This window comes from Lethenteron reissneri, chromosome 44 (assembly GCF_015708825.2).
Source record: "Lethenteron reissneri isolate LAM-NWPU_2019-01 chromosome 44, ASM1570882v1, whole genome shotgun sequence".
Taxonomy (NCBI): Eukaryota; Metazoa; Chordata; class Hyperoartia; order Petromyzontiformes; family Petromyzontidae; genus Lethenteron; species Lethenteron reissneri.
The window spans coordinates 845915-873642 of NC_083822.1; the positions used below are offsets into that span (position 1 = coordinate 845915).

The 27728-nt window shown below is 47.3% G+C and overlaps 1 protein-coding gene across 1 annotated transcript in view; it reads right to left on the bottom strand.

Moving 5' to 3' along the window:
• Positions 1–3971: 3971 nt before the first annotated feature.
• Positions 3972–27728, bottom strand: part of LOC133353676 (carbonic anhydrase-related protein 10-like) — a 468369-nt gene continuing 444612 nt past the window's right edge. Inside the window, exons 6-9 of the mRNA XM_061570106.1 lie at positions 25112–25184; positions 20577–20731; positions 18355–18529; positions 3972–4130 (exon numbers count right to left, since the gene is read on the bottom strand). Of these exons, the coding sequence (XP_061426090.1) occupies positions 4108–4130; positions 18355–18529; positions 20577–20731; positions 25112–25184 (426 nt within the window). The 3' untranslated portion in view covers positions 3972–4107. The remainder of the gene's footprint in view (positions 4131–18354; positions 18530–20576; positions 20732–25111; positions 25185–27728) is intronic.

Below are 27728 nucleotides of genomic sequence, written 5' to 3' on the forward strand. Positions count from 1 at the left end.
ATCACAACGAGACCGAGTGGTGGCCATCCGTCGTTTATAAGAGTATTCTTAATTTTTATCTTTAATATTTAGTGGGCTGTACTCTTAATCGCATAAATTCCCAACAGATCCATCAATACGAACTGATTCTTGGCACCTCCTTCCGCCGAGCCACGCTCACGTGGGGAGTGGTGGCCCACCGGATCCTTATCAGGTGATCTGGTCCCCAATTAGTAAACTTGGTATAAGATAACGATCTTCGGAAAAGGAGCACCGTCGCAGGCCCTTACTCCGAGCCGTTCTGAGATAACCTGCCGATGTATCTGTTGAGATTGGTGCCTTTAAGAATAATAACTGTTTTTGATTGTGTTTTTTTTTCGCCGTATAATCTTTCAAGTATCTTTCAGTCATAATCGCCGCACGTACTCGCATCCTCTACAGAATATTCAACTGTTCCGTGACCCAAGGTGTTAACAACGTGATAAGGGTTGCGTATGATCAATAAGGAGTGCGGTACTGCGTGAACAATATTGAGTATAATCATTCATTAACGTTAAGGTTTTCTTAGCATAATATTTGCATGTTTTAACGACTCTCTCTCTCACTAAGAACCATCGCGTTATGCGGGATCCATGTGCAGTTGTCAAAGTGAAATCAGACAATCGTTGATGATACTGTATTGATGCCGTATTGACGTTCCGGGATTGAGAGTTCGCATACTATATCATAGTTAAGGTTGAATTAGTAATAAATTGATCAATACAGAAGTGGTTGTGTGATTCTTTCCTGAAATCTATGCATAAGATCTGCTTCTGCGTTGAGATTTGAACTTGGTGACCTTAATAAACACACTAATACATACTCAGTAAATGTTAAAGCGATAACGGGGTGAACCGGGGTCTGGTTATCATAACGACTTGCGTTATCATAATTACACCCACTCGCATAATTAATACGATTACCTCTCGAATTGGCATAATTAAAATGTGCGTAATTACATAAATTAACATATTTCCGGATAATTACACATTTGGCCAAATTTCATTTAATTATTATTATTTCCACTGAATATTCATAACCCACATATACAACATAATAATTTCACCCACGCACGCATACAACATAACAAATTTTCATACCCAACATATACAACAACGTGCTCCAGCTCACTGGCTAGGTGGTGCTGGTCGGATATGCAATGGGCCTTATGGTGGGCTGGATGGTGGTGGGAGTCAGGCTTTAGATAGGCATCCGTGTGGGTGGCTTTCCTGTAGACAATGTCCCAACATTCAGCAGTTACATTGGGGAAACGAAACGACATGTCTCGGACCGTGTTCGCAAACAGATCTGAAGCATGGTAGGACCAATTCCTCTGCCGTTGCGGATCATTGTTTTAATGCTGTGGGCACACACGAAATACATTTTTCCAAGACGAAGGTACTCTGCAAACCCACTGGCTATCAGAGATTTGTTTATGTAGCCATCCAGATATATAAACACAGACACAACTTAAACCGAGAAGATGGGTACAAATTGAGCAAGCATTGGAAGGACGTGATTAACCAGGTAAAGTCTTAACCTGCTGTGATGTTTCCAGCCTTCCTGTGATTTTAGCTGACTCTCTGAGTTGCATGATTAGGTTGGATAGCTTTGTATTGACGGGCTGGATGTCCTTCTCGCTTAGTCACCGATGCTGCGACATACTAGGCAAGTCACCGATGCTGTGGCACACGAAGCTCGTGCATTGATATGCTAATATCTCACAATACAATAGCCACTTCCACAGCCTCAGGCAGACCATCTCTAGCCCCGCCCTCTTACCCTGAGGCTGCACCCATCTCAAGCCTACATAATACCTTGTTTCAGTAGCTTTCTCTCTCTCACCTGAAGACGGTCGCTTGTGTTGTGATCAAAACGTCGTGATCTATTAATAATTTTCTATCTACGTGACTTTACCGAAAGAAAAAAAGAGTATGGATTCCTGCAGTCACAAAAGCTTCAAATCAAGATTATACTACTTGTTTAACCGGGAAAGTCTCACGGAGTCTCAAGACTCTTTTTTTCAGGAGTCCTGCCAGATTTTGCAGCAGGGGGGAGCGGGCGATGTTGCGTATAATCCCTAAATGAGTAATTTCCAGGTATCTTACTTAACTCCACGCACTTCGAATTTCCGTCATTCTCAGGCACCCGAGTCGGGAAACGGAACACAGGCCATTCGTGATAAGCCACTCAATTGAGCCATCATTTATGATAGCCAGGTCGCTTCGGAAAAATAAGCTGATAGTTCAGAGGGCTGTCCCTGATAAAATAAAAATAGTAAATTTTTATTTTTAAAAATAGTTTATTTTTATTTTTGTGTGATTTGCTTACCTTTCCTATATGTTGTACTCCTATTGTGTTTTGCATAGTTTGTTGTAACTTTCTGTCCCCTTGCCACCTACTGGACATCTGTGAAAAAGAGTTTTTCTAGCTCATTGGATTGGATTCCTCCTGCACTATAAATATAGATTCTGATTCTGAATCCGCCCCATCCCGAACTCGCAGAGCTTGTCATGAACTCACTACAAGTCTGCATTCATACAACCATTTAAATCACAATTGGCTACAGTATACACAGCTTACGACTTCAGTTGTTTTTTTCAGGAAACGGACTCTCTGCCTGGGAGTCCCAGTCCTCGATGGTAATGCGTGCGGGTGGATTGTATTGGCGATCGGAAGAGAAGGGCAACGTGTGGTTGCCCTTGGAGAAAATACCACTTCATGATTAACAATTTTTTATTGTAACAAAAGCCTCTGTGAGTCTTCAAATATTTTTACCGGCAGGTTACCTCATTTAATAATTTTTGTTCAATCAATGTTGATTGACTCAATCCACTGGTATGACGTTGCCATCACAGTACTCAAGTGACCGAAGAGTCCTGCCTGTGTTTCAACCGGAGTTTGGAAAATGCCTTAAGCGGAGTTTGTTTCCTTGTCAAACTGGAGCCATGAGCCACCACTGCTAAAATTACATTTGTCTCTGATTTTTTTCAGTTTGCGCTTATGTCCGGCCACCTGGTTGATGTGTTTTGAGTTGGGGCATGTTCAGCACTTTACTCATCTCCTGAAAGCTACCGCAGCCACGCAAACAGCTCACTTAACTGGAGCGAAGAGCCTTTTTCCGCCCCCCTTCTTGAAAAAGGGACCATCGCAATTTGTTTCAGCGAATTCACCGCAACGTTTTGAGAGGCTTAAACGAGAAGGATGGGCAATTTTGCTTCTGCTACGCATACAAAAATCTTAGTTTTTTTTTCATGTACACTACACGTACGGCCTGAACACATTCACCGTCATGCCATAACTTGGCACGTATGCAAACCAGGGATAAACTGTAGCATCCCAATGCACTATATACAGTTTTTTTTATGACTTGAATACTTATAAACCAGCCAATATAGAGATATAGTCTTCACTTTCCATTTTAGCAATCACTAAAACAATGGGTTTCCTAAATTGGGCATGGAAAATTAATAATCTACTTTGCATAAACATGAGTGTAAAGACATACAACAGTAGTACGGTACAATTATAGATTATAATTAAATTTAACATTCATTTTGGTCATTTAATTTACTGTGCCTGGAAAGCATCAGAATGTCACCAATTGCGAACGCGATCGCTCTGACCGAGTAACGCGGCCACGTAACACGGCTGGGTAGCGCAACTGTGTAACACAGCCGAGTAAACAAAACCGGGTAACACAGTCTGGTAACATAGCGGAGTAACAGCCTGGTAACACAGCCGGGTAACAACCAGGTAACACAGCTGGGTAACACGGCCAGGTAACACAACCGGGTAACAACTGGGTAACAAAACCGGGTAACGCGGACGGGTAACGCGGCTTGGTAACGCGGCCGGGCGACACGGCCGGGCGACACACAAGTGCCGTGATGATGTTGTCATGTGGGGAAGCGCCGCTCCCCCTCCGCCCCCCCTCCGCCCCCCCAGCCGTTGTGGATTCCAGAATAAAGAATATAAGTGATTATCAAAATGTCGTGCACCCTCGTTCTCAATATTCTCCAATGTAGACCTTGAAAAAAAAGTATGGACGGTTTTTTTTGTGCACCGCGAGTGTTGAATAGTTTCTTCTTATTTCAAAATAATTTCATTGACTAAAAAAAGAGGAAGAGAAGAACTTTAAGTAATATTATGTTACAATCGTATAACCGATTTACAGTTGTGCACCTTACAACATTCAGAGCAGAGTATGCAAATGTGATATATTAAAGTACAACGTACAGTACACTCGATTATCCACGATAATGACGGGGAGGACAGCCGCAGATAATTCAGAATCGCGGATAATGAAATAAATATCCATTTTCTGCGGATCTTTATGCCATAAACCACTAATACAGTTATACATTAGTGGTTTTTTTAAGCAAAACTGACAATTTCGATTCTTGCTCTTTCAATTTAGAACGAATAATAACGATTGATTTATTGATGATGCGTGTGCTCAGTGATAGCACTTTGCTGCTCTAGCGCAGAAGACTCGGCCCACTAAGTGGACAGCAGCAGGGCCAGCCACCAGTCATCAATCAAACTCTACCCACTGTTATGCAACGACTGTACTGTCGAGGCGATCACTTGTATTTCGGATTAACTGGAGCACATATTTGTTCGGTTTAAGCACGTGACTTGTAATAAACATTTCTAAGAATAACTTTAACCGTTTTAAGATAATTTTTTTGAGAATTTGGGCTTAAGGGAAATATCCATGAGTTATTCATTTACGTAAAAATCTCAGGTGTGTACGGATAATCCGCAAATCGGATAAAACGCATGCGGAAAATGGATTCCACGAACATTATTTGCTCACGTTTCCTCGATAGGTACCACATTTAGCCAACGTTTCACATTATTGTTATGCACGATGAAGAATTATCCAATTAGCTGCTCAATGTACCCGACTGGCTGACAGAAAATATCTTTAAACATTAAAAATAGTAAATTTGTGTGTTTTTTATAATATAGTAAATGTTGAATGTGCTTAAAACTGCAGTAAGCAAATTAACAAAACAATTACAGATTATTGCAGCATATTCATCAACTCAATAAAATGGTTCTGATAATAATCCTGGAGAACATCCACATGTTAAGTGTAAGAATAAGAACACCGACTCATGTTTAAGTGTGGGTTTTAATCACTGCTTAATTTGGACCGTTGATGGGCATGCATGTGAGCAAGGAGAAAACGTGTTTAAATAAAGTGATTAAACATCAATATAAGATCGTCAATGTACTGTGTGTACACTTGGTTGGGTATTCACAATATATTACAATATTCTAAACTTCAGCCTCCTGTTCTGGGATTTTTATTTAAAAGTGTGGAATTACAGGGTTCTCCGATATTGCTTGAGTGAAAGTCAACACAAGCTTCTGACTCACACGTGACATTGAACACTTTTGAATTATAGAATGGCGGTTGGAAATTAATTAAGCTGTATCGTTGCTTTATGGTGGAACTTTTACTTAACTCTCCAACACACCGGTATGTGCTGTACTAATGTAATGACAGGGTGACACCTGCTGGCTTATAGGGGTAATTATGCTTAGAGCTGCATTACATAATACCTTATTATGAAGGGGTGTATCTGGGGTAACGGTGAAGGGTGGAGTCAGTCGAGACGCTCTGGGAACCAACCCGGGTTCTAGAGAGGGGGCGTGGCCAGAGGTGGAGCTTGACCATGCCAGGCAGATATAAGGAGCACCGAACCAGAGCTTCGGGGGTGTTCATGTGGGGTCTGGTTTCTGGTTGCGTCGCTGCCGTTGTCATCTCTTTGTCTTCGACCACGTAGCTGTTTTGCAAGATCAGCTCTGTTGTCGCTGCTACGCTCGTCAATCAGCCAGCGTAGCGCAGGACAGAGATGGGCTGCGTGTTTGGACAGCCTAGGTGTAGCCGCGTTACGAAGTATATTACCCAGTGTGCTCTTAATACATAAGACGCCTTCTATTAGACGTGTGTCGGACGTCGCTCACTACACTAGTGTAGGACCTGAGATGACACACGCCACGCGGTTGGTTGCGGAGCGAGCTTGCAACGGACAGTGGGGGGCAACTGAGGACATAGAGTTGTTGTTGTGCCAATTAAGGGGGGAGGTCATTAAGAGACGCCACAGGTGTTAAGGGTAACTGAGGACGCAGGCCGGTGATTGGTCGAGAGAGTAAGTGTCTACGAAAACAACATCACGTGACATCACATGAGGCAGGGGGCCTGGGGTCGAGTAGCGGAGCGGGGGATGACATAATAAATTGGGCCTGATTGGTTCGGGGATAAAGGCAGAGCATAGCGGAGAAACGGGAGGCTTGGGGAGTGTTGGAGTCGGAGCTGGAGACGGTGCCTGAGACAGAGACGGAGCAACAGAGAGTATAGTATAAGGTATCAGTGAATAAGAGAGTATAGTATAAGGTAGCAGTGAATAGGAGTGGATAGTATAAGGTAGCAGTGAATAAGAGAGTATAGTATAAGGTAGCAGTGAATAGGAGTGTATAGTATAAGGTAGCAGTGGATAAGAGCGTCTAGTATAAAGTAGCAGTGGACAAAGAGAATACAGTATACGGTAGCAGTGGATATAGAGAGTACGGACAGAGTAGCAAGGACGGAGCGAGTACAGCGTAGCGAGCAGCAGAGTATCGGACCTGAGTGGAGAGAGAGAAAGCGAGCAAAGCGGCGAAGCGGAGCGAGCGAACGGAGGAACATTGAACGATGCTGTCGGAGATGTGAACTATATGCGGATTAAAAGGAACGAGAAAGACAAAGAAGTTGTCGCGTCAGTAACAGTCCTACAACTGTTGTTAGAAGTGATTAAAAGAACTACGCCGATATGTCAAAGAAAGTTACGAAGAAGAAGAACGAGCCGGCGGCCTCGTCGGCCGACAGCAGCGACGCGGACGGGATACCTCCATCGGGATTGGAGGCTCCCGCTCCCCCGGAGGACGCGACTGATGGGGCGTCGCCGCGTGACGAGGGCGACCCGAACGACGAGGATGACGAACCAAGCCCGCCTCACGTATGGAGGACTGCGATGGCTGAGTGGGAGGCCAACATGATGGCGCTCGCGAAGGAGTTCAAAAATGATACGAGAGGCGCCGACGGGATCGGACTAGCCGCCGCACGAGCCTGCGATACCAGCGGTGGCCGGCGGCGCAGCTGTGTCTCCCACTACGCCAGGAGCGGAGCCGGACGCCAATGAGGCGCCGGGGTTGCGACTCCGAGCTCACGGCGCCGGCCGCACGTGGAACAGTTGAGGCTTCGCGACGAACCAGCGGTGGTGACGGCACAGCCTCTGGTGATGTGCGCCGGCGTGACCGGGGTATGTCGGAGTCAGAGGGACCGGGGTCGCTGGCAGCAGTGGCAACTGTGGCTGCTCGCGAGCCTGCCTCGCCACCCCGCGGACGAGCTACGAGTACGGGCGTCGAGGACGCTTCGCACGGGACTGCTGGAGACGAAGAGGCGTCTTCCCGCGGTCATCAGGAGACTACAACCATGGATTCTTCCCATCCCAGGACTATCAGGCGAGTCGTGACACATTTAAAATACAGCCGTATCCTTCCCATCACCCATCCGCGACACCACACACTGAAAATTTCCCTTCGTACGCATCGCACGGTAATGCTGTATGGGGCACGTTAGTTCATCGCGTTTTTGTACCGCGCCATATTCGTCGGATGTGGTGGCGTTGTTCAAGGGGTACAGATTAGAGTAATTGTCGATATGGGGGCTTCGGCGACCCTCTTTTCTTGGAAATTTTTGTTAGTTGCCAACCTCGCCCAAAAATTTGGAACCATTTTTTAAAGTTGGGATGGTGTGTGTAACGGGATACATTTTTGTTTCATCTGTTCTGGCCGTGCCATGTTGTTGGGCACAGATTTTTGCAAAAGATGGCAATTAATATTTCGAGTGAAAAGGAACGGTTGGAATTGCCATCGGGAAAATGCCTTACATTTTTGGAAAGTCCATCTAAATGTGCTACGATGATTGGGGCAACGATTGTGACGATGTTGACGTTGATGATGCCGATGATGATAACAATGATAACAATGATTGTGCCGACGATGACGACGTTGACGATGATTGTGCCGACGATGACGACGATGACGATGATTGTGCCGATGAGGACGATGATGTTAACGATAGTGATGATGATTGTGCCGATAAGGACGAGGATGTTAATAATGATGACGACGATGTTGAGTGAGCAACGGGTGTGGTTATTAATTAATTTAAGTGTGGTTGTCGAACAGTGCGTGTTCCGCCTGCGACGCTGAAGCTCGTGCCTTTGCGCTTGAAAGTGCCTGTTTTCGGATAACTGGGAGAAAAGAGTAAATTGTTGACACCATCAAACGCCGTGGCACGGACGCCCTCCTTGGCCGGGGTTTTTACGATGGTGCGGGAAAATTGCGAGCTATTTATATAAATTGTCAATAAAACGGAATACGAATAAAAAGGAATAAAAAGGAATACGGATAGAAGGAATAACAGTTAAATGAATAAAAGTTAAAACACATTAAAGTTAAAAGGAATACGAATAAAAGGGTCACGAGTCAGTTGTTAGTTAAAAAGGGAATACGTTAGAGTCAGTTGTTATTTAAAAAAGTGTAATGCGGGCGTAAACGGCCTCGCGGATATGACCTCACGGGTGGAGGAGTTAGGTCACGTGAGAGAGAGGGATGAGGTCTTAAGGGAGAGATACCGGAAGAGATGGGGGGGAGTTGGAGATAGAGACAGAGTGAGGCCACGCAGGGCGGAGGTTGGAGAGTGGCGAGATCGCCACACACACAGTAAGACTCGGCACCGTCGGCCAGCGGTGACCGAGCACGGAGGAACGGGGAGCAGCAGTGGGGCTGCAGTGAGGGCAGCCGGAGGCCTGCACGAGGGAACCAGCAGCGGAGCTGCATCGGAGTGGAGCTGCCAAGCGGGGAGGCTCTGAGCGAGGGCCATGTGGGACAAGTTGTAAAGAACCCGAATAAAGGACAACGGAGACAGACACAGTGAACGAGTCCTTTATTACACTGGTGTCAGAAGTGAAACAGCATGTCAAAACAACTCAGAAGAAAGAATATTCCTGCTCCATCATCTGCTACATCATCCGACGACGACGACCTTCCTCAGGCGGTGGACCTGCCTGCGATGGAGGAGGAGATCCGTGCTGGAACGAGTACGGGTCCGGGAGTCCAAGATGTCGCCGCGTCGGTGGACCCGTCTGCGCCGGAGGATGCGGACTTGCGATGGAGACAGATGGCAGCGCAGCTGGAGACACTGAAAATCGTGCTGGCGCAATTGTGTGAGCTCGTCACGCCGAGGACGGCATTGGGGAGAGCCGATGGTGGTCCGCAGGCCGCCGCCTTGCCTGCGCTGTCGGCGCCATTGGCCACGCGGCACGAAGACGCCATCTTGGGCGTGGCAGGAGAAGAACGGTGGGAAGCCGCCATCTTGCGCTCTCTGTGGCGGGAGGCCGCCATCTTGAACACATTGCGATGCGACGCCATTTTGAATATGCTGCCTGATGAGTCATCGGCTGAGGATGGCGCAAAAAGGAGTCTCAGTCGTCATCTCACAACCGTTAAAGAATTCTCCATCGGTGGCGATTGGAGTGCTTTCGCCTGCAGATTTTTGGTGGCGGTACGCTCTGCAAGGTGGACTGACGCTGAGGCATTGGAGGTTCTACCGACTCTTCTCGACGACGAGTCGGTGAGATTCTTCTGTTCTATAAAGGCCGAGAAGAAGAAAACATTGAGAGGAGTTTTCGACGAGATGGCAGATGCATACGAGCCACCGGATGATGCTCATCGCCGGTTTGTTCAACACCAGCGAGCACCCGAGGAGTCGCCGGTGGCATACAGGGGTGCAGTATTGGAGTTGGCCATGGCCGCATACCCGGAGACGGAGCCTGACCTACTCGAACCTCTCATTTTGGGTAAGATGCTCGAGCTGTCCCAGGATTTGGGGATTCCTATGTCGGTGTGTGGCCACAAAAAGCTGACATCCCAGGCGGCCGCTAAATGTCTGGATGCCCAGTTAAACCTGCGCCGTTGGAAGCAAGTCACGGCGTGGACGGGGGGGCCCATTGTCGAAGGAGGTGCCGTGGGTTGGGATCCCAAGAAGGCGGTGTACGCTCCTGACGGGGGGGGGGGGGGGCCCGCAGGAGCTGACAGCCGCCTCTGCTCGGTGGTCGGGCCGCAGTAGGCCGGGGCCGCGATCTGCGCCGCCGACACGGGAGCGTCGGGACGGGGGGCCTGCGGCGCAGCGCAACGACATCGACTGCTTCCACTGCGGTCGTAAGGGCCATTACGCCAGGGACTGCTGGGCCCGTGTCCCAGGTCCGCCCCAACAGGAGGCCTCGACAGCGGACGCGCCGCGGAAGGATCCTCCAGGTCAGGCAAGTCGGTGCGCACCAGACACCCGGCAAGTCTTGACACCTCACTCATCACCGTTGTCGTGCGATCCGGGTGTTGTTAATAATGGGAGGCCATCGACTGGGCCATGTCGCTCGGTAACGCAGTGGCGTAAATTGGCACGGCGGGTCGTCGCGGCCGCTACTGGTTCGTCCACTGTACCTGGTTCTATACAAGGGGTGGACGTGCGTATTTTAGTGGATTCCGGAGCGTCCGCGACCATTATATCGGATGTAATTTTCCATCTGTTGGGCATCCCACCAGAGGCCGTGCGTCCGGTTTACGATTCCTGCGTCGCTGCGAACGGGGGTAGCATGGGCATTGTGGGCCAGGTGGACGCTAAAATATCTATCAGGGGAGTGTCGGCCTCGGGAATTGTGTTAATTTCGAGGTCCCTTGCAGTTCCTTGTTTGTTGGGAACTGATTTTCTGGCCAAGATGCCCATTCTAATTAGAATTAATGAAAAATGCATTGAATTACCGGGTGGCCGTAAAATTACATTTCTGCCGTTGCCCTGGGGGCGACCTGCTCCGGTCGCCCAGGTGCAGGCGCTGTCCGAGGTATCTGTTGACATTCCACCTGGCTCACAGATGCTTATCCCTTTGCGATATCGGAAGCCTGTGCCTGGTCGTCAAGGTGCAATTGGGGTTTTGTTGTCGCCGTCCGCCACCATAACAGGCGGATCGGCGCTCGTCGGGGTGCAAACTATTGTCCGGCCGGACCAGCAGCCATTTCTGCAGGTGCTTAATGCGAGTACCGAAAATGTGTGTGTGCCGGCTGGTACGGTTGTGGCACATGCCACTATGGCGTTTATGGCACAGGATTATCTGGGCAGCCAGGGCATGGTTGCTGGGGTTTCAGGCCCTGGGGCTGCAGATAATCGCTGGATCGCCGAATTGTGTGGGGAAAATCCTTCCCTTTCCGGGGAACAACGTTGCGCGATTCGTAAATTATTATTGAGTTATTCTGATGTGTTTAGCTCCGACGATTTGGACTTGAGACGCACCTCGTTGCTTTACCATCATATTGACACAGGGGACGCTGCCCCTATTCGGTTAAACTCACATCGGATGAGTCCGGCTGAGCGAGATCACGTTCGAGGGGCAGTGGATGACATGTTGGCTGCGGACATAATATCTCCATCTAACAGCTCATGGGGCGCGCCTGTTGTTTTGGTTAAGAAGACGGCAAATTGCGATTTTGTGTAGATTTCCGGAAATTAAATAAAGTGTCTGATTCTGGCAGCTTCCCCTTGACGAGCCCTCGCGGGAGAAGACTGCTTTCCGTACGCCGCAGGGGTTATTTCAATTTAATTGTCTTCCGATGGGGTTGAATGCTGCCCCTGCCACATTTCAAAGGTTAATGGAGCTGGTATTAACGGGGTTGCAGTGGGAGACATGTCTGATATATTTAGACGATATTATCGTCTTCAGCTGCACATTTGACGAGCATTTACTGTGGTTGAAGGTTGTGTTCACCAGGATGCGTTCTGCTAATTTGAAATTTAAGCCTAAGAAATGTCACCTACTGCAACGGTCCGTGCGTTACTTGGGGCATATCGTTAGTGCGGACGGGGTGGCCACGGATCCGGACAAAACAGCGTGCGTCCGTGACTGGCCAACCCCGGCCACGGTGGGGGATGTTCGTCGGTTTTTGGGGTTTGCCTCATATTATCGGAGGTTTGTTCTAAATTTTGCGATGATCACGAGGCCCTTGCACCTCCTTACGGGTAAAGGACGGAAATTTGCTTGGGAACTGCCAGAAGAGGCGGCGTTTCAAGGCCTGCGCGATCTATTGGCTACGGCGCCGACGTTGGATTATCCAGATTTTGATCACCCCTTCATTCTGGATACGGACGCGAGTGACACGGGCATTGGGACGGTGTTGTCTCAGTCCAAAGGTGGTGTGGAGCACGTGGTGGCGTACGGTAGCCGGGTTTTGTCTCCCGCAGAAACCCGCTACTGCGTCACTCGCAGGGAACTTTTGGCTATTGTTTTTTTTCTCCGCCAATTTCGACCGTATCTCTACGGTCGTTCGTTTATTGTATGCACGGATCATGCGGCCTTGCAGTATGCTCTTAAGATGGACCAACCATTCGGCCAGTTGGTGCGTTGGTTGGACACGCTGCAAGAATTTTCCTTCCAAATTCACCATCGGAAGGGGGTGCGTCACGCGAATGCGGACGCGCTTTCTAGGTTGCCACAGCGATCCCCTTGCGCGTGCGCGTCTGGGACGCATAGATGTGCGCCGATTCAGCATCCCCCTCAGCCTGTTGCGTTGGCAGTCGAAGTGCCTGAAGCTCCAATGGAGCCGGGACCGGCTGATGGGATTTTGAATCTTCCAAGGGCTGTGTGGATTCGGGAACAAATGTTGGACAATTCATTGGTGACTTTACGGAAGCGGCCTGCGAAGGAGAGTGGGGGACCGGGTACGGGGGGTGTGCCGGAAACCGCTCTCTGTGATGGTCTGCTGATGTGGAGGGAAGGGTTACAGGAACGCTGGCGTCTGGTTGTACCGGCATCCTTGCGGTACGAATTGATTAGGACTCTGCATTGCGACACGCTCTTACATCTGGGGATGCAGAAGACCCTATTGACGTTGCAGCGAGATTACTTTTGGCACGGCATGACAACAGATGTCGTCGGTCACGTTCGCGCGTGTCCCGATTGTGCCCGGCGAAAGCCACCTAAACATCCATATGTTCGAGCCGATACAGTCTATTCAGGTGTCTCGAGTTAATGAATTGGTGGCGTTAGATATTTTGGGACCCTTCCCGCCATCCGCTAAGGGTAATAAATACTTGCTGGTTGGGGTGGAGTACCTCTCCCGCTGGCCGATGGCCTGGCCGTTGCCTGACCAGTCGGCGGCGTCTATTACAGACGCCTTTCTATTTGGGTACGTTATGGACAAGGGGGTGCCGGAGAGGCTCCTCACAGACCAAGGCCGAAATTTTTCTTCTAAATTGTTGGGGGAAGTGTGTGCGGCTCTTGGAACTAATAAAATACGGACATCTCCCTACCACCCACAAACGGATGGTATGGTCGAACGGCTAAATCGGACTTTGCCCGCCATGTTGTGTCACACGGTGAGTGAAAAACAATCAGATTGGGATTTGCATATCCCTGGGGTACTTTCGGCATACCGGATGACGCCGCATGCGGCTGCAGGATATTCGCCCTTTTTCTTTATGTACGGTCGTGAAAACGTGCCGCCGATGGATGTGCAGTTGGGAACTGGAGTGAGGGGACCTGCTAAGCCTCTTCCTGATTACATTCAGGACACCGTTCACCGTGTTACTGAGGCACGGGAAGGGGCCCGCATGGCTACGGCCAAAGCCCAGGCCCGGAACGAGCGGTGTGCTCGACACTCTAAGGGGGAGTGCCCCTGGAAGGTGGGGGAGCTGGCCTGGCTCCATTGCCCACAGGTGCGGCCAGGTACCTCTTCTAAATTACATAAACCATGGCAAGGGCCGGTTCGCCTCATCGAGGTTCCCAACCCACAGTCGGCGCGTGTTCGGTTTGGATCTCGGCGTTGGTTCGTTCACACGTCTCGCTTGAAACTATATGTGGCCCCTCGACCTGATGCGTCATCTCCTGATGTTGCCTTGCCGGAGTCTGTTGCTGCCGACTCACCCTTGCCTGTGCCTGTTGACCTTGCAAGAGCGCCTATCGTGCCTTTTACAGACAAGCCGGCCGTGACACCGCAGGAGACAGGGGGCTCTGCTTGGGGTGTGCCTACCACGGCTCCGGGAACTCCGAGCCCCGCAGCCCTTCCGACCCCGCCGCAGACACGATTGCGGGACACCTCCGACGCTGGGCCTTCAGGGATACGGGACCGGGACGTTGGCGGGCCTAAAATAGCGACAGGAGGACCTCATCCTGTTGCTCCTAAAACCCCGTCACGTTCCCGGACTGCAGGAGGGCCGCCGCCCGTCCGGGACGGGCCGGCGACCCGCACGTGGTCGAAATCCCTTATATTTCGTTGAATTTTACTGTTGTGTTCTTGTTGTTATTGTTATATTTATTGTATGCTTCGTTGTCCTTGCATGTGTGATGGTTGTGTTCGCTTGCATTACTTGTTGTCGATTTTTTCAGCCGAGGTCGGCTGGATTTTTCTCTACGGGGGAGGGTGGTGTAATGCGGGCGTAAATGGCCTCGCGGATATGACGTCACAGGGGGAGGAGTTAGGTCACGTGAGAGAGAGGGATGAGGTCTTAAGGGAGAGATACCGGAAGAGACGGGGGGGAGTTGGAGATAGAGACAGAGTGAGGCCACCCAGGGCGGAGGTTGGAGAGTGGCGAGATCGCCACACACACAGTAAGACTCGGCACCGTCGGCCAGCGGTGACCGAGCACGGAGGAACGGGGAGCAGCAGTGGGGCTGCAGTGAGGGCAGCCGGAGGCCTGCACGAGGGAACCAGCAGCGGAGCTGCATCGGAGTGGAGAGAGGCTACGGGAGCGACGGCAGCATCGAGCTGCCAAGCGGGGAGCCTCTGAGCGAGGGCCGTGTGGGACAAGTTGTAAAGAACCCGAATAAAGGACAACGGAGACAGACACAGTGAACGAGTCCTTTACTACAAAAGGAATACGTTAGATCATACATTGGCTGCGCTGAATTCAGATTGGGTTGCGTGCTTGGCAGCGAGCGAAGGGAATGCGCTGCTGCAGAGTGATGAGGAACTGGGAGGGTTCCGGGATTCGTAATGTCGGCGTGCTTGGCAGCAGGCAAGGGTAATGCGCTGCTGCAGTGTGACGAGGAACCAGAATGGTTCTGGGATTTGTGATGTATGCGTGCTTAGCAGCGGACGTAGGAAATACGCTACCGCAGTGTTACGAGGAACCGGAGTGGTTCTGGGATTTGTAATGTATTGATGATTTGACATCCGAGCAGGGGACACGTCTCCGTAAGCTGTTTTTGAAATTTTCATAACGTCTTTAGCTCAAGGAAATATGGTGTCGGTCGCACGTCCCTGTTGAAACATCACCGGATTGCAGTGGGAGTCATGTTGATTTAGCTGACGACGTCATTGTGTTGTAAGAATTTTGAGGCAAAATTGCAACGGTTGTGAACTGAGTTGGCTGGTTACGGGACGCTAATCTGAAATTCTAAACCCAAATATGCCATTTCGTTGAGAACGCCTGTCAAGTATTGGGTCATGCTGTCAGCGCGGCGGGAGTGCCACTGACCAGGTGAAAAACGAGTTAGGTACGCACGTGGCCAATGCCGAAAACAGTATCAGAGTGCGTAGCTTCATGGAAATTGCGTCATACTACCGTCGATTTGGTTGAATTTTTGTTACGATTGCGAGGCCACTGCATACGCTGCCGCTAAGGGTGAAAAGTTCCTATGGGATGATGAAGAACAGCGTTTGTTGAAACGCTTCGGGACGCGTTAGCAGACGCACCGCCGCTCGGATATCTAAATTTTGAAGAGATGGTTGCTATTCAGTGGCCTAAAATAAAATATTTCGCTCCGGATGATCACTACAAAGTATGACCTGTGTTTTGATTTAGCGTGCAGATCTTAAAGGTGTATTGAAAAATTATAATACTCCGATTGATGCTCCTGCTGTTGTGGAGTGACTCATGCAGCCAGCTATGGCTGCAGGGTTTTGGTAGTACATGTTATTTATGATATTTATTGTGAAAATTCCGTCACAGTTCCTATGATTGCTTTTTCATTGCTTTCATGGCTTTATTTTGGTGATTTCGAAAAGTGTATTGGTTTAGACATGTTTGTTTGTTGTAGTACAGAGTTAGACTGATGGCCTTAATCTAAGTTGTCTTGTGGTTGTTGTTGTTGTTTGATTTGCATCCCACTGGGATTTTTGCACACAGCGTTGGTGTACGGTGTTTTTTCTGCAATATTTTTGCTGTCTTTTCTTGGATTTTCTGTTTGCACTTAGTCACATATTCACTTTAAGATTTTTTTGTTCATGTTTTTGTTTTTTGTTTGTTGCGGTTGCACCCGATTCAAGAGCCGAATGGCTCACAGGGCTATACCTAATAAATTAACTTGAACTTGTTATTGCGGGGATAATCGATGGAGTGGAAAGAGTCATTGCATACGGCAGCCGTGTGCTGTCTGCTGGCAGAACAAGAATGTTGTGTAACGCGCAGAGAATTGTTGGCGATTACATGCTTCATGCAGTTGTTTCGACCATATTTGTTTGGGATATCGTGTTGCTGAAATGTTGTATTATGGTACCATTGTGCTTGAGGGTAAAAGTTATTCGCGATGCGCGCGAGTGTTGATGCACTTGGGGGTAAAGGTAACCGCATTGACTTGGATAACGATTTTACTGGCCGGGATTGCATAACGATGTTCATTGTACGCAAAGCATGTAATGGGTGCGCGCGGCGAGAGGCGCCGGCCCTGGCGGGTCCCGTCGAGTTGTGGAAATTTGTAGGGACCAGAGTATGAGGATTCGGTGCGGTCGCCGATGGTGGCATGTTCACCCGTCGCGGTTAAATAAATATGTCATACCATATGATGCGTCATCTCCCATCCCGGAACGGCCTGTATTGGATGTGTCCGACAAGCGTACCGTGCAACGACGGGAGAACGCACCTCAGCAGTCTACTCCCGGTGTGTCTGCAGGATCGCCATTTTTGAGTCAGGAGACACCCCGGGACACACGAGACCACGTTGGGGTCTCATCGAGGAATGGCCGGTGTAACGAAGATGGGCGCACGTTTCGGACAGGATGCTGCCCCGCACCCACGGACAGATACACCCTGCCCCCTGTTCAGTCGAGCCGGGGTGACGGACCGGCTGCGGGATCCGGCTCAAGAAGATTGACTTTTTCATAAAATTTTGGGAGACATGGACGTTGGGGGTCGTGCCCGGGGGGGGGGGGGGGGGGGGGGATCGTGTACTTTTTGTTGTATGTTGTGTTTTCCGCGTGATGCGTTGTGTTTAGCCGGGACGGCTAACTTTTTCAACAGGGGGGGTGATGTAGGAGCTGAGATGACACACGCCACGCGGTTGGTTGCGGAGCGAGCTTGCAACGGACAGTGGGGGGCAACTGAGGACATAGAGTTGTTGTTGCGCCAATTAAGGGGGGAGGTCATTAAGAGACGCCACAGGTGTTAAGGATAACTGAGGACGCAGGCCGGTGATTGGTCGAGAGAGTAAGTGTCTACGAAAACAACATCATGTGACATCACGTGAGGCTGGGGGCCTGGGGGCGAGTAGCGAAGCGGGGGATGACATAATTAATTTGGGCTGATTGGTTCGGGGATAAAGGCAGAGCGTAGCGGAGAAACGGGAGGCTTGGGGAGTGTTGGAGTTGGAGCTGGAGACGGTGCCTGGGACAGAGACGGAGCAACAGAGAGTATAGTATAAGGTAGCAGTGAATAAGAGAGTATAGTATAAGGTAGCAGTGAATAGGAGTGTACAGTATAAGGTAGCAGTGGATAAGAACATCTAGTATAAGGTAGCAGTGGACAAAGAGAATACAGTATACGGTAGCAGTGGATATAGAGAGTACGGACAGAGTAGCAAGGACGGAGCGAGTACAGCGTAGCGAGCAGCAGAGTATCGGACCTGAGTGGAGAGAGAGAAAGCGAGCGAAGCGGAGCGAGCGAACGGAGGAACATTGAACGATGCTGTCGGAGATGTGAACTATATGCGGAATAAAAGGAACGAGAAAGACAAAGAAGTTGTCGCGTCAGTAACAGTCCTACACTAGTAACGAATTGGCAGATTGATTAAATTCATTGCCGCACTGCCATCTTGTGGTCACATTGCAACGTGTGTTAACGACAGTGAGGTGTTTTTGACCTATGCTCATATATATCAATACATTCCTTGTCATTGTATTTGGATATATTGTAAACACACTATCATATGGACGTGCAGTAAGTTGTGCTTGTGAAATATAGAAATCCTCCTCCATTAAGTGGTGACAGTTAAATATGCGTGTTGTCCAACTCACCTCTGTACTTCAGCTTTTGCGGTTTCTTGTTGGGGCAGTCTCTGCCAGAAAAGTTGAAGTTGATGTTGGTGCGGACGCATCTGCTACTGAGCGTTTGAGTTGGCCTGAAATTGTCGTTCATACTCAGAAAGATCTGAGATGGAAGGTTTTGGCTAAGTAGTCGAAGGGAATGCATCTGTATGAAAGAGGTGAACACACAATGGATTTTACAATTCTAAACATCTGACTGCTAAAGTGTCAATGATGTACTGCTGAAGTCAGTGGACGCGCATCCCGCAAATGTTATCATTGGTGGGGGTACTGGTCTGAGGGAAGGGCGGATGTGCCTCGTCACTCAATATCCTCCGGGTGTAAGCACTCCCAAGGTCCCATTATGCTAACCATTTCACTTCAAAAATACTCCATCAGATAAACGTGCAGAGCCATATATGGGTTTGAAATATATTGCTACTTGAATAAAGTGAAAGGGCTCAAATCTCATCTTTATGAATTCCGTTTTAACACGTAGGCTTTCGCGACCAATATTAGTCATCAAGTTTTTTGGGTTAGATCGCGTAAGTATAAATGTGTCATAACCCTCCACCACCTGACACAGCCAATAAGGTTTGTCACGTAAACAAAACGCGCCAACAACCCGGTGGGCTGAAGTAGTAACTAAATGATTAATTCAACAAATTATTCGGTGAGATTGCGTTGGAAGTGGAGCACAAATAACAACAAAAGCTAAAACCTCAACACGTCAATAACTCTGGCGATGTTTCGGCAATGACCCTTCTTTACAGCTCAAAGGCTAAGGGAAGCCCATTGCATGTCGATAAATGTGTTTTTAAAAAATCAGGTCTGTAACATTTGTTTCTAGGTCCTTAAACCATGAAATGCGAAGAAATGCAAATTACGTGGAGCGATGTGCTTTTGCCCATTTTGTTTTCGTGGAGTTGAGTGTGTTTGTTTTTGCTCAGCCAGGGTAGGAGAGGCCCAGAGAGCTAAAACAACGCTTTCCCAAGGGTGACCCAGGGGGACACGGGGAGAACAGGGGATAAGAAATATGCCTCGTCATATCCCACCTCTCTTTTCAGCATCCTGAAATATTGTTGTTATTTATATCATGGGACCTTTTTTAGCCTTCCCAAAGAAGGCTGTCTCTGGTGTAGGCTAATCAGTTCCAAAAACTGCATATATTCATTAATTATCAGAGCATTTTTGTTTGCACGTTCATCACAAGTGCGTGTGATTAATGCAGACTTGATTCCTTGCAAATTGGTGTTTGAACATCTTAACACCCCCTGTTTTATTGCCAGAAATGGTAAAACCTATTCTTATTTTTCATACTGTTGTGTTAATTCACTAACCATAGGAATCATAATACTTATTGTATGTATATTTCAAACTAAGTTATATTATGATAATTTAATAAGTTTTACCGTGGAATTATATGGGATTCCATGGAATGAATTCCATGTATTTGTGCCATTATAGCGCAATGCTAGGGTAAAACTCTACTGTATGTAATCCCAAAAGAGTAGTTTAACATGTAGTAGGCTTTCATGACCAATATTATATTATCCATAATAGAGGGTTTTGGGTTAGATCACGTGAATATAAATGTGTTGTTAAACCCGCCACCACCTGACACAGCCAATTAGTAAGGTTTGTCACGTAAACAAAACGTGCCAATTGGTTACGAGTTCAGCACACCGGTGTGTTGCAGAGTAAACCCACAACATTTACTTACAGAGTAAGTCAATTAACTTACGTTGTCCCCAGTTTAGTCAGCTCTGCTGCTCGGAGCTAAATGTTGACGCTATTACAGTATAGGCAACTGACTTCAGCGAGTGTTGAGAAATACACTTTGGGTCAGTTGTTGGATATCAATTTTTTTGTTATTTAATTTAAAACAGCGAAATATTTATCATTTTTAAGTGCAGCTAATGTGCTCAAAATGAGCGCTGGGCAGCCTTGTTCAACATGCCTGACAACAGTGGCCTAAATTAATCAATGTACACAACCCATTCAGAACTCTTTGGCATTAAGCAAAGGCTATGCAAGTGGTTTATTGAACATTGTCCTGACATAATTAGATTTTCTGTGCCCCTTACATTTGTCCGAGTTATTCCAAACCATTTTAAGGACGACCATGAAAATGTGTATAATATGTACATGGAAATTGTGAGATAGATCTGTCAACTGACCTAAGCAAGAGAGAAGTACACAGTGTCACTGACCTGCAGGTGAGTGATATACACTGGTTTGTTCATGACGATCCAGGTGACGGTCTCATAGCAGGGTGGCGTCGTCATGGATCCTTCGTATGTGATGTAGCTTGACGTATCTGGGTAGAGTTCTTCGACAGATAGACCCTGAAGCAGGTAGGCGTCATCTGAAATAAAATGCAACAATGTTCGATGAGTCGGTGTCAGGAGACAAAATAATTCAGCTTGGAACTTTCAGAGACCAAGTGCATCACCCCATTATTGAGAACAGCCTGTGGATGGAGATACCACAACACTAATTCTGAGATCCCTGTGAGTAACCTCTTATCTGCACTAGCAAAATTGCACTTTTATGCAACATTTAGAATCAACGTGCGTTTAGAGTATTTGGGCTGCTATAAATTTCCACATGGTGAGCCACTTCGTTGAGCTATCATTCATGGCCAAGTCGCTTCTGAAAAAGAGCTATATAGCTCAGTGGGCCTTACCTGGAAAAATAGTTCCGTGACTAGTGTTGGTGCATTTTAATGCTTTTGTCTACCGAAGCAACTTATTGTGACCACGCGCTCAGATGCACACCTGATCCAGACACCTTCAGCTCTCTTGTGTGCAAACACTCACCCCACTCTCACAGAACCGACTTCATTACAATCATACTTATTTGCATAAACCCTTGTGGAAATATCCACATTTTCACGTTGATTCAGAGAGGTGTTTATTATAATTTCGCGTTTTTACCCAGAAAAGCCTCGCTGGTTTCTCAAGGCTATTTTTCAGGAGGGTCATGCCAGGTTTTAACAGTAGGGGGCAATGTTGCTGGTGCTGTATGATCCCAACTGAGTAATTTTCAGGCAATTTTTCAGAATCCCGGATTGTTGGTCAATACCGTCTACATTGTACGTGTTATTTTTTGCACAAACAGTGGCCTCTAATTTGTTCATTATTGTGTTTCTATTGATCTTCGTCAGCGATTTAAATATACACATGTGATAAGAGGATAATGGGTCTATCATTTATTACGTTGGCTTTATCGTCCTTTTGAAAAAAGCGATGATTGATGCATCAAGCCACGATTGCAGTTTTATATACCGTGTAAACATTTCACTAATAAGCCCTGGCAATATTAATCAATCTACGCGGGGGGTACTTGTTGCCTGCTCACTCTCTGCGATTTTTCACGGTCAGCCACTTTGGTGCATCGACCTCAATTCGGAAATGTCCTGTAAAATGTATGAAGCGTAAAGCACGGCACCTTCACACCAATAGCCCTCATGTTATACGAGTGGCACAAATACAAAATGTGCTCATTAAATCTATATTGCGGCTCCATCTCCACCGTAGTCATCCCACCTGCACGTTCAAAAACATTGTCCATGCTGAATGAGCGCCCAGACCATGTAGTACTAGCAGCAACACTACAGTGAGGGAAAAAAGTATTTGATCCCCTGCTCATTTTGTACGTTTGCCCACTGACAAAGAAATGATCAGTCTATAATTTTAATGATAGGTTTATTTGAACAGTGAGAGACAGAATAACAACAACAAAATCCAGAAGTACGCATGTCAAATTTTTTATAAATTGATTTGCATTTTAATGAGGGAAATAAGTATTTGACCCCCTGCAAAACATGATTTAGTACTTGGTGGCAAAACCCTTGTTGGCAATCACAGAGGTCAGACGTTTCTTGTAGTTGGCCACCAGGTTTGCACACATCTCAGGAGGGATTTTGTCCCACTTCTCTTTGCAGATCTTCTCTAAGTCATTAAGGTTTCGAGGCTGACGTTTGGCAACTCGAACTCTTCAGCTCCCCACACATATTGTCTATGGGATTAAGGTCTGGAGACTGGCTAGGCCATTCCAGGACCTTAATGTGCTTCTTCTTGAGCCACTCCTTTGTTGCCTTGGCCGTGTGTTTTGGGCCATTGTCATGCTGGAATACCCATCCACGACCCATTTTCAATGCCCTGGCTGAGGGAAGGAGGTTCTCACCCAAGAGTTGACGGTACATGGCCCTGTCCATCGTCTCTTTGATGCGGTTAAGTTGTCCTGTCCCCTTAGCAGAAAAACACCCCCAAAGCATAATGTTTCCACCTCCATGTTTGACGGTGGGGATGGTGTTCTTGGGGTCATAGGCAGCATTCCTCCTCCTCCAAACACGGCGAGTTGAGTTGATGCCAAAGAGCTCTATTTTGGTCTCATCTGACCACAACACTTTCACCCAGTTGTCCTCTGAATCATTTAGATGTTCATTGGCAAACTTCAGACGGGCATGGATATGTGCTTTCTTGAGCAGGGGGACCTTGCGGGCACTGTAGGATTTCAGTCCTTTACGGCGTAGTGTGTTACCAACTGTTTTATAGGTGACTATGGTCCCAGCTGCCTTGAGATCATTGACAAGATCCCCCCGTGTAGTTATGGGCTGATTCCTCACCGTTCTCATGATCATTGCAACTCCACGAGGTGAGATTTTGCATGGAGCCCTAGGCCAAGGGAGATTGACAGTTCTTTTATGTTTCTTCCATTTGCGAATAATCGCATGAACTGTTGTCACCTTCTCACCAAGCTGCTTGGCGATGATCTTGTAGCCCATTCCAGCCTTGTGTAGGTCTACAATCTTGTCCCTGACATCCTTTGAGAGCTCTTTGGTCTTGGCCATGGTGGAGAGTTTGGAATCTGATTGATTGATTGCTTCTGTGAACAGGTGTCTTTTATACAGGTAACGAGCTCAGATTAGGAGCACACTCTTAAAGGGAGTGCTCCTAATCTCAGCTTGTTACCTGTATAAAAGACACCTGGGAGCCAGAAATCTTTCTTATTGAGAGGGGGTCATTTCCCTCATTAAAATGCAAATCAATTTATAACATTTTTGACATGCGAATTTCTGGATTTTGTTGTTATTCTGTCTCTCACTGTTCAAAACCTACCATTTAAATTATAGACTGATCATTTCTTTGTCAGTGGGCAAACGTACAAAATCAGCAGGGGATCAAATACTTTTTTCCCTCACTGTATAACAACCTTCGTCTACGCCAGGGGTCGGCAAACCTGCGACTCCGGAGGCGCATACGGCAGCTCTTTAAGGACCGCTGCTTCGTTGAACTTATTTATTACGGATCACCATCTCGTATTCACGTTGCATTGCGGCTCTTGAAATATTGGGTTTTTGTTGACCGAATTCAACAAAAAAAGGCTTTTGTTATTATTTTGGTTACCGACCCCTGGTCTAGGGCATCATTATTGTTGGCAATTTCATCGTCATCATTAGTCCACCTATCATCATCATCTTCACCAATCCATCATTATCATCATTATCAATCCAATGAGCATCATCATCATCTTCGTAATTATTCATGCATCATCACCAGCATCAATACATCACCTGCAATGTTATTACAGCATTTCTGTAAGATGATGATTGCTTGTGTTGCAATCGAAACGTCGTACGCTAGTATTTAATTTAATTTATTATTTTATCTTTATACGTGACTTTACCGAAAGAACCAAAGAATAATTCCTGAAGTCACGAAAGCTCCAAATTAAGTTTGAACCACTTCTACGGGGAAGTTTTAAGTTTGTTTTCTCTCTCTCTCTGGGTTTTTTCGTTGTCTCTCTCTGCCTGTGTATCGGTCTTCGTGTCTGTGTTTTTTCAAATTTTACACTTAATATCTAATTTAGCAATCTTTGGAATAACGTAATCAACCAGGCTATGCGTTAATTGTGTGTTGACCGACCCTCTGTGTTGCATTGCATTATATTTCGAAATTTTTGCTTGGTTATTTAATTTAGTGTGTCTCTCTCCCTGCCTCCTAATTTTTTCAAGCTTTCGCGCACCGTACCACTCATCGTGCTACTCATTGACATGCTAATTTCTCTAACCCCTCCCTCTCTCCCCGCCCCCACCCCCCCTCTCTCTATTTAAGGCCTCGACACAGAGGCGTAGTTTCTCTGTGTTCCTATGTTTGTGCTCTCTCTATGTATCTCTGTGATATCTGTCTGCTTATATGTCTGTCTATATGTTTATGGTTCTGTGTTTTATCTCTCTCTCAAATTTTTGCATTCTCAGGAAGAACGTAATCAACCAGATAGGGTGTTGACTGTTATGTTATCCGACTCTCTGTTGTATTACATTACATTTCTAAGTATACTAGATTTGTGTTTCTATTTAATTTATACCTGATGATGATTGCTTGTGTTGCAATCGAAACGTCGTATGCTAGTATTTAATTTAATTTATTATTTTATCTTTATACGTGACTTTACCGAAAGAACCAAAGAATAGTTTACTTTCAATGGGGAATATTGAATGCAAACATTGGGCAATGAGGTTGGCGCATTGATAACACTTGTGGGAGATGGCGCATTGATAACACTTGTGCCTCACAGCAAGTACGCCTTGAGTTTAATTCCCAACTTGGGCGACTCTCTGTGCGGAGTTTGTAAATCACCTGTAAACAAGCAGAATAAATAAATAATAATACATTTTAATGGAAACGTCCAATGTTGGTATATTTTTCTCCCACACAACAGACAATTAAGAGCCCCTTACTTTTGTATGCGATTCTTGTTATGGTGTCTCGGTTGAGCAGTCTGTCCAAAAACCGGTTAGTAGTCTCCGACACCTGCACGTCAGTAAAGTTGGGGGGGGGGGGGGGGGGGGACGCATGGCAGCTCGCATCTGAAGTAGCTTCAATAATTGACATTTTGAAGTCATGCCACGCTGCTCATGAATACCAAAACAAACCTCTCAAGTTGAACTGTGGAACTGCGACGAGTGGGTAGGGGCGTGAGATTGACTCGTGAGGGGAGGTTGGCGGGCACAAGGAAGGGGATCGCGATGTTTGCCCCGTGGTGGCGAGATAAGATGTCATCTCCCTCGGCTGCTACGCGTGAGGTCATGGGTTCGATCCTGACCCTGATGATGGCCGTTATACATCTGGAGTTGGCGTGTTCTCTCTCCCCGTGGTCACGTAGATTTTTTTCTAGGCTCCTCCAGTGTTTGCCCTCCAAATGCTTGGATTATTTGGCTGCTGCTATAAATTCCCACGAGTGATGATGATAGTAAAGCCACTACGATGTGTGGCCAGGTCACCACTGAACAGGAGTTAATGGCGCAGAGGGCTTTACCTGGTAAATAAAACAGTAGTAGTACTCGTAGAATATTTCCATGCCATTAAAATGTTTGAATCATTACTTCTCCATCGATAGCATTAGTCCTTCGCTTAATGTACAAGATTTGAGAAGTTTAACATTATTTTGCCTCACTCCTTAACGAAGTGAATATGTATTCTTAAGAAGTTGGTGCGTATTAGGTCGGGAAGTTAATATTATTGACACCACCGCACCTCACCATCACTCCCTTCTCCTAGATCTTCCAGCTATTGTGGTACAACAGATTATTATAATTTAGTTTATATATATATGAAAAAAATTTGCAGCCAACACTTTTGCCATTGCAGGCAGAGTTGGCATCTCCCACTGTGTAAAAACTGTGAAGGAGTTAAAGGCACAATTGAAAAATTCTACCAGTTCACGTGCTGCCTCAACATGCACATACAGGTGCGATGTCACATCGGCTCTGGAGGAGATCCTATGAATGGCCAAAATGTCTCAATTTATTGTCTCAATAACCCAAGGGCCGTGCGAGTCTGTGGACTTGATCCTTCGCCCCTCTGTCCCACCTGTCATCCCTGTCTCCCCTTCCTTGTGGTGAGGGCAGTCACTGTACATGTAGTCATCGACTTACGAACACCCGACTTACGAACGCCTGAACTTGCGGTCGCCCGACTTACGAACGCCCACACTTACGAATGCCCACACTTACGAATGCCCACACTTACGAATAGCCGCACTTATGAACGCCCACACTTATGAACACCCGCACTTACGAACACCTGGACTTACGAACACCTGACCTACGAACACCCGCACTTATTAACAACTGCACTTACGAACCAACTCGCACCTACCTCATGCTAGGATTGAGTGCTTGTGTGTGTGTTTGTGGGCATTTAAATACGGTAGATTACTGTGTTCCGACTTACGGACGGGTCTCAGGAACTAATTGTGTTCATAAGTCGATGACTGCCCATACATGTTTGACTGATGCGAAAGATCTGCCACTCACAGAGTACCCTATTTCCATGTTGACCCCCCCATGAGGTCACGCATGTGTAGCACCATAGATGGGCCGCACTTACCTGCAATGGTGGATAGGGCCCATCAAGGGCGGTACCTTGTACCGCCAGGGGAGGGGCTGCATTGCCCAGCCCAAGAGCGGGGGGGGGGGGGGTTCCAAGATCCCACGCAGCCCTGCCCCTCGATATCAAGGTGCATAAAGGGGACCTCCCCAGTAGCTCGGGATCAGTCGCAGACCGAAGCAAGAAGACCAGCCAGCTTAGGATCCTGGACCCCCTCGCCCCGCTGTCCTTGTAAGGGATGGGGCACTGTGCGGGCAAGTGGTGAGACTCTGGGACTACTGGCCCGACGCCCTTGAAAGGGCGAGGTCTGAGGAAGCTAGTGGTCTAGACCCGCACCTTGGCTGGGTCGGGTCAGGTAGCCTCCCCTAGGGTAATCATAGCCGGAGGACCTGGGAACGTAGACGAGGCTAGGCACGCTACGTAGATAGGCTGTGTAGAAGACCTTTGTGAATAGGCTGGGAATTAAGTGTATAAGTACGTGGTGTGTGGAAATAAAGACGTGTCCTCTACAAGTGTCTCCGGAACCCATTACATATGTATTTTTGATGGTGGCTCTGAAGTAGTGGTGTGGGTAACCTGTGGCCCTTGCAGCCCCTCATGGTGGCCTTGCTCACATCTAAAACAATCTGGGTTCCAAAAAAAATACAGCACCACATCTGCTGCATTAGACTCTCTGAATCACATTTACAGTAGCCTTGATAATAAGCAGTACTGCACCAGTCTTTTTCTTGACTTGTCCAAAGCCTTTGATACAGTCGACCACAACACCCTGCTTAGTAAACTAAGTTGCCTCGGTTTCTCCAAACACGCAGTAGAATGGTTAAAAAACTACCTCTTTTCTTGCACCCAAACTGTATTCACAGATGGTTTGAGGTCAAACAATGTTAAGATAACAAAAGGGATTCCACAGGGTTCCATCCTCGGCCCCCTCTTGTTCTCTCTTTATGTCAATGACCTGGATAATTC